Source organism: Ranitomeya imitator, chromosome 1 (genome assembly GCF_032444005.1).
Source record: "Ranitomeya imitator isolate aRanImi1 chromosome 1, aRanImi1.pri, whole genome shotgun sequence".
Classification (NCBI taxonomy): domain Eukaryota; kingdom Metazoa; phylum Chordata; class Amphibia; order Anura; family Dendrobatidae; genus Ranitomeya; species Ranitomeya imitator.
In genome coordinates, this window is record NC_091282.1 from 327,349,519 (window position 1) to 327,365,747 (window position 16,229).

The 16,229-nt window shown below is 43.7% G+C and overlaps 1 protein-coding gene across 1 annotated transcript in view; it reads right to left on the reverse strand.

Moving 5' to 3' along the window:
- SEZ6L (seizure related 6 homolog like) overlaps nucleotides 1-16,229 on the reverse strand; it is a 781,385-nt gene that overhangs the window by 249,037 nt on the left and 516,119 nt on the right. Inside the window, exon 6 of the mRNA XM_069759107.1 lies at nucleotides 15,650-15,835. Within this exon, the coding sequence (XP_069615208.1) occupies nucleotides 15,650-15,835 (186 nt within the window). The remainder of the gene's footprint in view (nucleotides 1-15,649; nucleotides 15,836-16,229) is intronic.

The following is a 16,229-nucleotide window of genomic DNA, read 5'->3' on the forward strand; positions in this document are numbered from 1 at the left end:
GTGAGGGGGCACTGGGGGGCTGACTATTATTATACTGTTTAATGTTATGAGATATTAACTCCATCATATGTGAGGGTATGTGTCCTCGAGGTGTATTGGCAGCGCTTTGGACGCAGCAGATACCCCGCTCTGCCTAAAGGTACCTTCACACTAAACGATATCGCTAGCGATCCGTGACGTTGCAGTGTCCTCGCTAGCGATATCGTTCAGTGTGACACGCAGCAGCGATCAGAATCCTGCTGTGATATCGTTGGTCAGGGCTAGAGGGCCAGAACTTTCTTTGGTTGCTGGATCTCCCGCAAACATCGCTGAATCGGCGTGTGTGACACCGATTCAGCGATGTCTTCACTGGTAACCAGTGTAAACATCGGCTTACTAAGCGCAGGGCCATGCTTAGTAACCCGATGTTTACCCTGGATACCATCGTAAAAGTGAAAAAAAACAAACGCTTCATACTTACCTACCGCTGTCTGTCCCCAGCGCTGTGCTTTCCTGCACTCACTGTGAGCACAGCGGCCGGAAAGCAGAGTGGTGACGTCACCGCTGTGCTTTCCGGCCGCTGTGCTCACAGCCAGTACAGAGAAGCAGAGCGCCGGGGACAGACAGCCGAAGGTTTACCCTGGTTACCGGCATCGTTGGTCGCTGGAGAGCGGTCTGTGTGACAGCTCTCCAGCGACCAAACAGCGACGCTGCAGCGATCCGGATCGTTGTCTGGATTGCTGCAGCGTCGTTTAGTGTGAAGGTACCTTTAAGCGCTGCCCCCTGTTGTACGCACGGTGATTCCGCATATATTCATTGAACACTGGTGGAATCACCGCATCCTATTCATAGATGGTTTTATTTATCTTGTGGAGACGGAGCATCTCCACAAGATCAATAGACATGCTGCTGTCTAGAAAAACGCGCCACATGTCCGGTTACGAAGGCCTGCCACCTGCGTCTATGTACGCATAGTGGAGACGGGATTTCATAAAATCCTCTCCACTATACTGTAACATCTGGAAGCTGCAATTTCGATGCTGCGGATGTACACAGCGTCCAATCCCCAGCAAAACCCCAAGCAATACGCCCCTTGGAAACATACCCTAATAGTTGCTGTCTTGGGTGCTGGAGATGGGGGGGTCTTATTATTGCGAGCTGGGTCTTTTATAAGTATTAGTAAAACAAGCATAGCAAAGAAGGTTAACTATAACAAGGATAAGTATTAACATAAGGGCACAGACAGACACTGTATAACTCATGCAACGAGCGCATTGCAATCCTCGGACTGGCCCTGACACCTCTCCTGACATAAGCGTGACAGCGTGATAGATTACTATGCAACTGTCAGCCTCAGGTCAGGAGAGCCGACAGTCAGTCCGAGGATTGCAATGCGATCCTCACATGAGAAATACGTCCGTCTGTCTGCTCCCTATCAAGTATAACAATGCAGTAACCACGGGCTGCATTCTATGTTATAAGAATAAATTGCTTATAATTAAATTATTACAGGGAACCTGTCACCCCCCCCCCCCCCAGGGCCTATTAAGGTAATACAGCCAGCCACCTTCAGCACTAAGGCTGCATTCTGTGAAGGTGGCTCTTATGTTTTTGTTCCCTAATAACGCTGAAATATTAACTTTTATAAATTGCGCCCCATACCTGTATTGAGTCTGGGGGGTACGTCTTTTGTCCCCGGACACAACCGCCTCCCAGCCGTCCATCATCCCACCGGGCGCCGATGCCTGGGCTCTCATTTTTTGGGCATGCTCCGTGTGCGCTGCCCTGGAACTCCCATCATCTGATGTACTGATATCGCGCCTGCGTGTAGCGGAGGGTCGAGATCCTGCCCCGCAGTGTGTTATGATTTATTCACACTGCGGGGCTGGGAATCTGGTGCATGCGCAGGTGCGATCTACTTACATCACTTGATATAAGTTCCAGGGCAGCGCGCATTGCGCATGCTCGAGAAATAACTGCAGAGCGCCGGTGACGGCACAAGGCAGAGAGGAGGCGGTGCTCGGTGGGATGATGAACGGCTGCGAGGCGGCTGAGTCAGGGGGAGAAAACGTACCACCCGGACTCAATACAGGTATGGCGCACAATTTATAAAAGTGAATATTTCAGCGTTATTATAAGGGATAAACATAAGAGCCACCTTCACAGAATGCAGCCTTAGTGCTGAAGAAGGTGGCTCTTTTACCTTAATAGGCCCTGGGGGGGTGACAGGTTCCCTTTTAGTTATTAAAGGCTTGGGATAATTGTCTGCAGTCACTCTACAGACTGCCAAATCATGATGGGGTGCACCTGCTGTCATGAGACCCCAAGACCCCTGGTGTGATCAGGCGGTCATGCGACCACGTGTTGACTAGACAAGTTTGACTTCTCTCAATAGAAGAAAATCGTCACATGACCTCCTGCTCTCATCAGCGATGCTGGGGCCATTATTACTGTACATAGGGGGGCTCCTAAATATTAAGTAGGCACTTACGAAGCATTGAAGCCTAACTACTGGGTGGCAGATAGTGCTGTACCGGCTGTCAGTCTGTCCCGGGGCATCAGTTACAGCCGCCACTCTCTATACACAGAGCGGTGACTGAAAAATGTGGAAGTAATAGTATACATAGATGGGAAAGAACGTCCTCTGTAAGTCACCATCTATAACTGTGCTGTGATCTCTCTATGTCATGCAGGACTGGTATCTACCACTATATGGTATTACCGTATGGCGGTAATATCAGTGTTGGTTATTGTATAGAGATTTATTTTCGATAACAGTGCGGTCATCTCCTGAGGTTCAATTATACCACCGTAGTTACAATCATGGTTACCTAGTTAAGGGCCACAGGTGGACACAGACAGAAAAGGGTCCATGTGCAAGAACAATATATGGGCCCTTTGCAGCCCAAGAACTTCTAAAAATACAAAATTGCACCTTATTTAGAGGTAGAAAAGGGCCCCCTTAACTCTTGGGCCCATGTGCTGCCGCATAGTTTGCACTAATGATATGTCCGCCTGTTAGGGGCCCACTCACATGTTTCGCCCTCCCTGAGCTGAACCCCTAGCTACGCCTCTGGTATCAAGGAAATCATCCAGCCCTTTTTTAGAAGCTGTCATAGTGTCTGCCAATACTACCTCTTGTGGTAGGGCATTCCACAGTCTGATTGCTCTAACTGTAAAGAACACTTTCCTATTTAGCTGCCGGAATTGCCTTTCTTACACCCATAATGAGTGCCCCCTGGTCCTTAGTATGGTGTTTGGAAGGAATGTGTCATGCACTAGTCCTTTGTACTGACCACACCTACAGTGGGGGAAATAAGTATTTGATCCATTGCTGATTTTGTAAGTTTGCCCACTGACAAAGACATGAATAGTCTATAATGTTAAGGGTAGGTTAATTTTAACATTGAGAGATAGAATATCAAAAATAAAATCCAGAAAATTACATTGTGTAATTTATATAAATTTGTTTGCATTTTGCAGTGAGAAATAAGTATTTGATCCCTCTGGCAATCAAGAATTAATACTTGGTGGCAAAACCCTTGTTGGTAAGCACAGCAGTCAGACGCTTTTTGTAGTTGGTGATGAGGTTTGTGCACATGTCAGGAAGAATTTTGGTCCACTCCTCTTTGCAGATCATCTCTATATCATTAAGATTTTGATGCCGTTGCTTGGCAGCTCAGAGCTTCAACTCCCTCCATAGGTTTTCTCTGGGTTTAAGGTCTGGAGACTGGCTAGCCACTCCATGACCTTAATGTGCTTCTTTTTGAGCCACTCCATTGTTGCCTTAGTTGAATGTTTTGTGTCATTGTCTAGCTGGAAGACCCAGCCACGAGCCATTTTTAATATTTGGGGGGTTTTAGTCCTGGGCGCTTAGCAGAGAAACACCCCAAAACATAATGTTTCCACGTCCATGCTTGACAGTGGGGACGGTGTGCTTTGTGTCATAGACAGCATTTCAGTTAATGCCAAAGACTTCAATTTTTGTATCATCTATCATCTGACCACAGCACCTTCTTCCAATCACTCATAGAATAATCCAGGTGTTCTTTGGCAAACTTCAGATGGGCTTGCCCATGTGCCTTCTTGAGCAGGGAGACCTTGCAGGCACAGCAGAATTTTAAATCTTTATGGCGCAATGTGTTACCAAAGCAGTCTTGGGCTCACTGAGCAGACGCTCAATGGGATAGATGAGGGGGATGGTGGGATGGAGCTGCAGGACAGTGGAGCAGCAAGCTGGGTGACAGTTAGAAGGCTGGGTAGAGGGAAGAGTGCCAGGGAGGCTAGTCCTGATCTGGCACACCCCAATAAGTTTGCTAAGTTGGCAGATGAGGGGGTGCCAGTACAGGGGTAGCACTGCTGCAGCAAGGCATGTCCTCTGAAAGCCGGAGGAGTGACTGCTCCAGTAAGGAGGGAAATAGGAGAGCAGGGCAGGCCAGACAGGTGCTGGTAGTGGAAGACTCAATTATTAGGGTAACAGATTGGGCAATCTGTCACAAAGACAGGGATCGTCAAACGGTATGCTGCCTACCTGGCGCTCGAGTCTGACACATCGCTGATCGGGTGGACAGATTACTGGGAGGGCCTGGAGAGGACCCTACGGTCATGGTGCACATTGGCACAAATGACAAAGTTAGAGGTAGGTGGAAGGTCCCTAAAAATGATTTCAGGGAACTAGGCTGCAAGCTGAAAGCAAGAACCTCCAACGTGGTATTTTCCGAAATACTGCCTGTACCAGGTGCCACGCCAGAGAGGCAACGGGAGATTAGGGAGGTTAATAAGTGGCTCAAGAATTGGTGTAGGAAGGAGGGGTTTGGGTTCCTGCAGAACTGGGCCGACTTCTCAGTTGGCTACAGGTTCTACTCTAGGGACGGGCTGCACCATAATTGGGAAAGGTGCAGCTGTGCTGGGGGAGAAAATGGCTAGAAGGTTGGAGGAGTGTTTAAACTAGGGAATGGGGGAGGGTGTTCATTTTATAGGAGGGGAAAATAGTGCAGATAGAGACATGGGCACAAATAAGGAAGTTGCGTGTGGCAGTGGCATGGGGGGTGGGGTTAGATCAATTAATAATTTAAGAAAGAATAGAGGTGCAGAGAGATACATAAAATGTATGTATACTAATGCCAGAAGCCTTGCCAACAAAATGGACGAATTAGAATTAATGGTGTTGGAGCATAATTATGACATGGTGGGGATATCTGAAACGTGGCTAGATGAGAGCCATGACTGGGCTGTTAACTTGCAGGGCTATAGTCTGATCAGATATAACTGAACGGATAAGCGAGGGGGAGGGGTTTGTCTATATGTAAAATCATCCTTAAAATCCATCCGGCGTGATAATATAGGTGAATCTAGTGAAAATGTAGAATCCCTGTGGGTGGAGATAAGGGGATAATAAATTATTGATAGGGGTTTGTTATAAGTGTCCAAAAATAATGGAAGCAATGGAAAATATCCTCATAAAACAAATAGATGAAGCTGCGACTCAAGGAGAAGTCATTATTATGGGGGACTTCAACTACCCTGAAATAGATTGGGGAATGGAAATCTGCAGTTCCAGCAAAGGTAATCGGTTTTTGACAACTGTGAGAGACAATTACCTCTCACAATTGGTTCAGGACCTAACAAGAAGGGGGGCACTGCTAGACCTAATATTAACCAACAGACCAGACTGCACATCAAATATAAGGGTTGGGGGTCACTTGGGTAATAGCGATCACAAAATAATAAGTTTACATGTATCCTTTAATAAGATGTGTAGTAGAGGGGTTGCAAGGACACTAAACTTCAGGAGGGCAAATTTCCAATGGATGAGAGATGATCTTAGGGCAATTAACTGGGACGATATCCTGAGGCATAAAAATACACAAAGAAAATGAGAGACGTTTATTAGCATCCTGGATAGGACCTGTGCACAGTATATACCGTATGGGAATAAACATACTAGAAATAGGAGGAAACCAATATGGCTAAATAGAGCTGTAAGGGGCGCAATAAGTGACAAAAAGAAAGCATTTAGAGAATTAAAGGAAGTAGGTAGTAATGAGGCATTAAATAAATATAGAAAATTAAATAAATTCTGTAAAAAGCAAATCAAGGCAGCAAAAATTGAGACTGAGAGACTCATTGCCAGAGAGAGTAAAAACAATCCCAAAATATTCTTTAACTACGTAAATAGTAAGAAACTAAAAATGATAGTGTTGGCCCCCTTAAAAATAGTCTGGGTGAAATGGTGGATGAGGATGAGGAAAAAGCCAATATGCTAAATGACATTTTTTCATCAGTATTTACACAAGAAAATCCTATGGCAGACCATATGATCAGTGATAACAAAAATTCCCCATTAAGTGTCACCTGCTTAACCCAGCAGGAAGTACGTCGGCTTCTAAAAATCACTAAAATTGACAAATCTCCGGGCCCAGATGGGATACACCCCCGAGTACTGCAGGAATTAAGTACAGTCATTGATAGACCATAATTTTTCATCTTTAATGACTCCATAATAACAGGGTCTGTACCACAGGGCTGGCATATAGCAAATGTGGTGCCAATATTCAAAAAGGGTACAAAAACTGAATTCGGAAATTATAGGCCAGTAAGCTTAACCCCTTTACCCCCAAGGGTGGTTTGCACGTTAATGACCAGGCCAATTTTTACAATTCTGACCACTGTCCCTTTATGAGGTTATAACTCCGAAACGCTTCAACGGATCCTGGTGATTCTGACATTGTTTTCTCGTGACATATTGTACTTCATGATAGTGGTAAAATTTCTTTGATAGTACCTGCGTTTATTTGTGAAAAAAACGGAAATTTGGCGAAAATTTTGAAAATTTCGCAATTTTCAAACTTTGAATTTTTATGCAATTAAATCACAGAGATATGTCACACAAAATACTTAATAAGTAACATTTCCCACATGTCTCCTTTACATCAGCATAATTTTGGAACCAATTTTTTTTTTTGTTAGGGAGTTATAAGGGTTAAAAGTTGACCAGCAATTTCTCATTTTTACAACACCATTTTTTTTTAGGGACCACGTCTCATTTGAAGTCATTTTGAGGGGTCTATATGATAGAAAATGCCCAAGTGTGACACCATTCTAAAAACTGCACCCCTCAAGGTGCTCAAAACCACATTCAAGAAGTTTATTAACCCTTCAGGTGTTTAATAGGAATTTTTGGAATGTTTAAATAAAAATGAACATTTAACTTTTTTACACAAAAAATTTACTTCAGCTCCAATTTGTTTTATTTTACCAAGGGTAACAGGAGAAATTGGACCCAAAAAGTTGTTGTCCAATTTGTCCTGAGTACGCTGATACCCCATATGTGGCAGTAAACCACTGTTTGGGCGCATGGGAGAGCTCGGAAGGGAAGGAGCGCTATTTGACTTTTCAATGCAAACTTGACAGGAATTGAGATGGGACGCCATGTTGCGTTTGGAGAGCCACTGATGTGCCTAAACATTGAAACCCCCCACAAGTGACACCATTTTGGAAAGTAGACCCCCTAAGGAACTTATCTGGATGTGTGGTGAGCACTTTGACCCACCAAGTGCTTCACAGAAGTTTATAATGCAGAACCGTAAAAATAAAAAATCATATTTTTTCACAAAAATTATATTTTTGCCCCCAATTTTTTATTTTTCCAAGGGTAAGAGAAGAAATTGGACCTCAAAAGTTGTTGTCCAATTTGTCCTGAGTACGCTGATACCCCATATGTGGCAGTAAACCACTGTTTGGGCGCATGGGAGAGCTCGGAAGGGAAGGAGCGCAGTTTGACTTTTCAATGCAAAATTGACAGAAATTGAGATGGGACGCCATGTTGCGTTTGGAGAGCCACTGATGTGCCTAAACATTGAAACCCCCCACAAGTGACACCATTTTGGAAAGTAGACCCCCTAAGGAACTTATCTAGAGGTGTGGTGAGCACTTTGACCCACCAAGTGCTTCACAGAAGTTTATAATGCAGAACCGTAAAAATAAAAAATCATATTTTTTCACAAAAATTATATTTTTGCCCCCAATTTTTTATTTTTCCAAGGGTAAGAGAAGAAATTGGACCTCAAAAGTTGTTGTCCAATTTGTCCCGAGTACGCTGATACCCCATATGTGGCAGTAAACCACTGTTTGGGCGCATGGGAGAGCTCGGAAGGGAAGGAGCGCCGTTTGACTTTTCAATGCAAAATTGACAGGAATTGAGATGGGACGCCATGTTGCGTTTGGAGAGCCACTGATGTGCCTAAACATTGAAACCCCCCACAAGTGACACCATTTTGGAAAGTAGACCCCCTAAGGAACTTATCTAGAGGTGTGGTGAGCACTTTGACCCACCAAGTGCTTCACAGAAGTTTATAATGCAGAACCGTAAAAATAAAAAATCATATTTTTTCACAAAAATTATATTTTTGCCCCCAATTTTTTATTTTTCCAAGGGTAAGAGAAGAAATTGGACCTCAAAAGTTGTTGTCCAATTTGTCCCGAGTACGCTGATACCCCATATGTGGCAGTAAACCACTGTTTGGGCGCATGGGAGAGCTCGGAAGGGAAGGAGCGCCGTTTGACTTTTCAATGCAAAATTGACAGGAATTGAGATGGGACGCCATGTTGCGTTTGGAGAGCCACTGATGTGCCTAAACATTGAAACCCCCCACAAGTGACACCATTTTGGAAAGTAGACCCCCTAAGGAACTTATCTGGATGTGTGGTGAGCACTTTGACCCACCAAGGGCTTCACAGAAGTTTATAATGCAGAGCCATAAAAATAAAACAAAATTTTTTTCCCACAAAAATTATTTTTTAGCCCCCAGTTTTGTATTTTCCCTAGGGTAAGAGGAGAAATTGGACCACAAAAGTTGTTGTCCAATTTGTCCTGAGTACGCTGATACCCCATATGTGGGGGGGAACCACCGTTTGGGCGCATGGGAGGGTTCGGAAGGGAAGGAGCGCCATTTGGAATGCAGACTTAGATGGAATGGTCTGCAGGCGTCACATTGCGTTTGCAGAGCCCCTAATGTACCTAAACAGTAGAAACCCCCCACAAGTGACACCATTTTGGAAAGTAGACCCCCTAAGGAACTCATCTTGATGTGTTGTGAGAGCGTTGAACCCCCAAGTATTTCACTACAGTTTATAACGCAGAGCCATGCAAATAAAAAATATTTTTTTTTCCACAAAAATTATATTTTAGCCCCCAGTTTTGTATTTTTCCAAGGTTAGCAGGAGAAATTGGACCCTAAATGTTGTTGTCCAATTTGTCCTGAGTACGCTGATACCCGATATGTGGGGGGGAACCACCGTTTGGGCGCATGGGAGGGCTCGGAAGGGAAGGAGCATCATTTGGAATGCAGACTTAGATGGATTGGTCTGCAGGCGTCACATTGCGTTTGCAGAGCCCCTAATGTACCTAAACAGTAGAAACCCCCCACAAGTGACCCCATATTGGAAACTAGACCCCTCAATGAACTTATCTAGATGTGTTGTGAGAACTTTGAACCCCCAAGTGTTTCACTACAGTTTATAACGCAGAGCCGTGAAAATAAAAAATCTTTTTGTTTTCCCACAAAAATTATTTTTTAGCCCCCAGTTTTGTATTTTCCCAAGGGTAACAGGAGAAATTGGTCCACAAAAGTTGTTGTCCAATTTGTCCTGAGTACGCTGATACCCGATATGTGGGGGGGAACCACCGTTTGGGCGCATGGGAGGGCTCGGAAGGGAAGGAGCATCATTTGGAATGCAGACTTAGATGGATTGGTCTGCAGGCGTCACATTGCGTTTGCAGAGCCCCTAATGTACCTAAACAGTAGAAACCCCCCACAAGTGACCCCATATTGGAAACTAGACCCCTCAATGAACTTATCTAGATGTGTTGTGAGAACTTTGAACCCCCAAGTGTTTCACTACAGTTTATAACGCAGAGCCGTGAAAATAAAAAATCTTTTTGTTTTCCCACAAAAATTATTTTTTAGCCCCCAGTTTTGTATTTTCCCAAGGGTAACAGGAGAAATTGGTCCACAAAAGTTGTTGTCCAATTTGTCCTGAGTACGCTGATACCCCATATGTTGGGGTAAACCCCTGTTTGGGCACACAGGAGAGCTCGGAAGGGAAGGAGCACTGTTTTACTTTTTCAACGCAGAATTGGCTGGAATTGAGATCGGACGCCATGTCGTGTTTGGAGAGCCCCTGATGTGCCGAAACAGTGGAAACCCCCCAATTATAACTGAAACCCTAATCTAAACACACCCCTAACCCTAATTCCAACGGTAACCCTAACCACACCTCTAACCCTGACACACCCCTAACCCTAATCCCAACCCTATTCCCAACTGTAAATGTAATCTAAACCCTAACCCTAACTTTAGCCCCAACCCTAACTGTAGCCCCAACCCTAACCCTAACCCTAATCCTAGCCCTAACCCTAGCCCTAACCCTAACCCTAGCCCTAACCCTAGCCCTAACCCTAGCCCTAACCCTAGCCCTAACCCTAGCCCTAGCCCTAACCCTAGCCCTAACCCTAGCCCTAACCCTAGCCCTAACCCTAGCCCTAACCCTAACCCTAACCCTAGCCCTAACCCTAGCCCTAACCCTAGCCCTAGCCCTAACCCTAGCCCTAACCCTAGCCCTAATGGGAAAATGGAAATAAATACATTTTTTTTTATTTTTCCCTAACTAAGGGGGTGATGAAGGGGGGTTTGATTTACTTTTATAGCGAGTTTTTTAGCGGATTTTTATGATTGGCAGCCGTCACACACTGAAAGACCCTTTTTATTGCAAAAAATATTTTTTGCAATACCACATTTTGAGAGCTATAATTTTTCCATATTTTGGTCCACAGAGTCATGTGAGGTCTTGTTTTTTGCGGGACGAGTTGACGTTTTTATTGAAAACATTTTTGGGCACGTGACATTTTTTTATCGCTTTTTATTCCGATTTTTGTGAGGAAGAATGACCAAAAGCCAGCTATTCATGAATTTCTATTGGGGGAGGCGTTTATACCGTTCCGCGTTTGGTAAAATTGATAAATCAGTTTTATTCTTCGGGTCAGTACGATTACAGCGATACCTCATTTATATCATTTTTTTATGGTTTGGTGCTTTTATACGATAAAAACTATTTTACAGAAAAAATAATTATTTTTGCATCGCTTTATTCTCAGGACTATAACTTTTTTATTTTTTTGCTGATGATGCTGTATGGCGGCTCTTTTTTTGCGGGACAATATGACGCTTTCAGCGGTACCATGGTTATTTATATCTGTCCTTTTGATCGCGTGTTATTCCACTTTTTGTTCGGCGGTATGATAATAAAGCGTTGTTTTTTGCCTCGTTTTTTTTTTTTTTTTCTTACGGTGTTTACTGAAGGGGTTAACTAGTGGGCCAGTTTTATAGGTCGGGCCGTTACGGACGCGGCGATACTAAATATGTGTACTTTTATTGTTTTTTTTTTTTTATTTAGATGAAGAAATGTATTTATGGGAATAATATTTTTTTTTTTTTTTCATTATTTTGGAATATTTTTTTTTATTTTTTTTACACATTTGGAAATTTTTTTTTTTACTTTTTTACTTTGTCCCAGGGGGGGACATCACAGATCAGTGATCTGACAGTGTGCACAGCACTCTGTCAGATCACTGATCTGATAGGAGTGCAGGCTGCTTCACAGTGCCTGCTCTGAGCAGGCTCTGTGAAGCCACCTCCCTCCCTGCAGGACCCGGATCCGCGGCCATCTTGGATCCGGGGCTCGAGCAGGGAGGGAGGTGAGGAGACCCTCGCAGCAACGCGATCACATCGCGTTGCTGCGGGGGGCTCAGGGAAGCCCGCAGGGAGCCCCCTCCCTGCGCGGTGCTTCCCTGTACCGCCGGCACATCGCGATCATCTTTGATCGCGGTGTGCCAGGGGTTAATGTGCCGGGGGCGGTCCGTGACCGCTCCTGGCACATAGTGCCGGATGTCAGCTGCGATAAGCAGCTGACACCCGGACGCGATCGGCCGCGCTCCCCCCGTGAGCGCGGCCGATCGGCTATGACGTACTATCCCGTCCAGGGTCAGATAAGCCCAGGGCACCTCGACGGGATAGTACGTCTAAGGTCACAGAGGGGTTAACCTCTACTGTGGGTATAATCCTGGAGGGCATTCTAAGGGATGCTATACTGGAGAATCTGAAGAGGAATAACCTCATGACCCAGTATCAGCACGGGTTTACTAGGGACCGTTCATGTCAGACTAATCTGATCAACTTCTTTGAAGAGGTAAGTTCCGGACTGGACCAAGGGAACCCAGTGGACGTAGTGTATATGGACTTTTCAAAAGCTTTTGATACGGTGCCACACAAAAGATTGATACATAAAATGAGAATAATGGGGATAGGGGAAAATATGTGTAAGTGGGTTAAGAGCTGGCTCAGGGATAGGAAACAAAGGGTGGTTATTAATGGAGCACACTCGGACTGGGTCGCGGTTAGCAGTGGGGTACCACAGGGGTCAGTATTGGGCCCTCTTCTTTTTAACATATTTATTAATGATCTTGCATGGGGCATACAGAGTGGAATTTCAATATTTGCAGATGACACTAAACTCTGCAGGGTAATCAATACAGAGGAGGACAATTTTATAATACAGGATGATTTATGTAAACTAGAAGCTTGGGCTGATAAATGGCAAATGAGCTTTAGTGGGGATAAATGTAAGGTCATGCACTTGGGTAGAAGTAATAAGATGTATAACTATGTGCTTAATTCAAAAACTCTGGGCAAAATCGTCAATGAAAAAGACCTGGGAGTATGGGTGGATGACAAACTCACATTTAGTGGCCACTGTCAGGCAGCTGCTACAAAGGCAAATAAAATAATGGGATGCATTAAAAGAGGCATAGATGCACATGAGGAGAACATAATTTTACCTCTATACAAGTCACTAGTTCGACCACACTTAGAATACTGTGCACAGTTCTGGTCTCCGGTGTATAAGAAAGACATAGCTGAACTGGAGCGGGTGCAGAGAAGAGCGACCAAGGTTATTAGAGGACTGGGTGTCTGCAATACCAAGATAGGTTATTACACTTGGGGCTATTTAGTTTGGAAAAATGAAGACTAAGGGGTGATCTTATTTTGATGTATAAATATATGAGGGGACAGTACAAAGACCTTTCTGATGATCTTTTTAATCATAGACCTGAGACAGGGACAAGGGGGCATCCTCTATGTCTGGAGGAAAGAAGGTTTAAGCATAATAACAGACGCGGATTCTTTACTGTAAGAGCAGTGAGACTATGGAACTCTCTGCCATATGATGTTGTAATGAGTGATTCACTACTTACATTTAAGAGGGGACTGGATGTCTTTCTTGAAAAGTGTAATGTTACAAGGTATATATACTAGATTCCTCGATAGGGCGTTGATCCAGGGAACTAGTCTGATTGCTGTATGTGGAGTCGGGAAGGAATTTTTTTCCCAAGTGTGGAGCTTACTCTTTGCCACATGGTTTTTTTTTGCCTTTCTCTGGATCAACATGTTAGGGCATGTTAGGTTAGGCTATGGGTTGAACTAGATGGACTTAATGTCTTCCTTCAACCTTAATAACTATGTTACTATGTATGATCTTGTCCCTGACATCCTTATAAAGCTCTTTGGTCTTGCCCATGTTGTAGAGGTTAGAGTCTGACTGATTAATTGAGTCTGTGGACAGGAGTCTTGTATAATGGTGACTATGTAAGATAGCTGTCTTTAATGCAGGTAACGAGTTGATTAGGAGCGTCTAACTGGTTTGTAGGAGCCAGAAGTCATAATGGTTGGTAGGGGATCAAATACTTATTTATCACTGCAAAATGCAAATAAATTTATATAATTTATACAATGTGATTTTCTGGATTTTTTTTATATTCTATATCTCAATATTAAAATTAATCTGCCCTTAAAATTATAGACTGTCCATGTTTTTGTCAGTCGTCAAACTTACAAAATCAGCAAAGGATCAAATACTCATTTCCCCCACTGTATATTTCTACATGTAAATAATGTCTCCTCTGAGGAATGATTTTTCTAAGCTAAACAAGCCCAACTTTTCCAACCTCTCATCATATGATAGGCCCTTGTAATAATAACAATAATAATAATAATCCCTTGTAATAATCTAGCTGCCAGCCTTTGAATTGACTCTAAGTTCTGAATATCCTTTTTTAAAATGTGGAGTCCAAAACCGTATCCCATATTCTAGATGTGGCCTCACAAGTGATTTATAAAGAGGTAATATAGTTTCCTGAAATGACACCATTACATGTGTGTTATAACCACGATTCAAAAGAAAAATTCATGAATGGTGCCAGGTTAGTGAGGGTCAGTGAAGGTTGAAGTAGCAGTGTGAAAAGTGAATTTAGCCAGTAAAGATTGTATTAGGGGGTCACTTCTTTGCTGCTACTAAAAAAGAACTATTGGTCTTAAAATGCATCAGCTAATGACTGCTATCATTAATCGATTGGAAATAGGCCTGAAATGTTATCTTCCTATATGGATTCAGCAGTGTTTTTTTTCCATAGCCTCACATGTTGCTGCCATAGATTGGATATTACTATTTAGACACCACCTATCATTTGCTGATAAACTGTTGTATGGGACTAAACAATTTAATGACCTATCTGTAGTGATTGAAGATAAAATAAGGTGCAGTACCAAGAAACAGCGACAAAAATATGACTGCCGTGTGCTAATATCCAGCAACAACTGAGATTTCAGCAGATCGGTGGAAATGCCAGGTGTTGAATCCCCACTAATCTCATATTGATGACCTCTTCTATGGGTAAAGGTACCTTCACACATAACGATATCGTTAACGATATCGTTGCTTTTTGTGACGTAGCAATGATATCGTTAAGGAAATCGTTATGTGTGACAGCAACCAACGATCAGGCCCCTGATCCTCCTGTACTGGCTGTGAGCGTCGGTCAGCCGGAAAGCAGAGCGGTGACGTCACCGCTCTGCTTTCCGGCCGCTGTGCTCACAGTCAGTACAGGAGGAGTGTAGAGAAGTAGAGCGCCGGGGACAGACAGCGGTAGGTAAGTATGTAGTGTTTTTTTTTTTTACTTTTACGCTGGTAACCAGGGTAAACATCGGGTTACTAAGCGCGGCCCTGCGCTTAGTAACCCGATGTTTACCCTGGTTACCCGGGGACTTCGGGATCGTTGGTCACTGGAGAGCTGTCTGTGTGACAGCTCTCCAGCGACCAAACAGCGACGCTGCAGCGATCCGGATCGTTGTCGGTATCGCTGCAGCGTCGCTTAATGTGAAGGGGCCTTAATTCATCTATTGTTTACTCTCGTACAACACCTTTAAGTGGAGACCAAAGGTGTATAGTAAGTGCAGAATAATTACTATCTTGTAGTTAGATGTTACTTACATACCAATCTTTTCTCTCTATTATCATGTTTGCTTTAAAACAGCACTTCAGCATTTATTTTATTGCAATGCTGGAGTGGTGCTACTAATGTAAGTTTCCTGCATGGGACCAGATTGGTGTCGGGAAGAGCTGAAGATGGCGGCTAGCAACTAGAAGTCTGTATCGGGGAACTTAGATTAGTAGCACCAATCCAGCTCAGAAATAAAAAAAAACAGCTGGAGTGCTGCTTTAATCATTATGTATGTTTATTTAATTACCTGCCTATGTTTGGATCCATAGTACATACCTATACAGATCGGCTCTTTATCACTCCATCGAGGCTTTGAAGCATTGATACATGTGAGATTTCTGGTCCCTTCCAACTCATAGCCCATATTACAATGAAAATGGGCTGTACCTCCAGCATGAAGATCCATGACAGTAACTTCTCCATAATCTGGCCTTCGAGGAAAAGTGCAGCTCAGCATAAAAACTAAAACAAAACAAAAATATATTGCATTTGGTTTTCAGAGCATTTACCATTGATTACATGTTAATAATAGGGATGAGCGAGTGTACTCGTTGCTCGGGTTTTCCTGAGCCCGCTCAGGTGACCTCCGAGTATTTATGACTGCTCGGAGATTTAGTTTTCATCGAGGCAGCCAAATGATTTACAGCTACTAGCCTGCTTGATTACATGTGGGGATTCCCTAGCAACCAGGCAACCCCCACATGTACTCAGCCTGGCTAGTAGCTGTAAATCATTCAGCTGCCGCGATGAAAACTAAATCTCCAAGCAGTCATAAATACTCGGAGGTCACCCGAGCATGCTCAGGAAAACCAGAGCAACGAGTACACTCACTCATCAAGAAGTTTAAACATCTGTC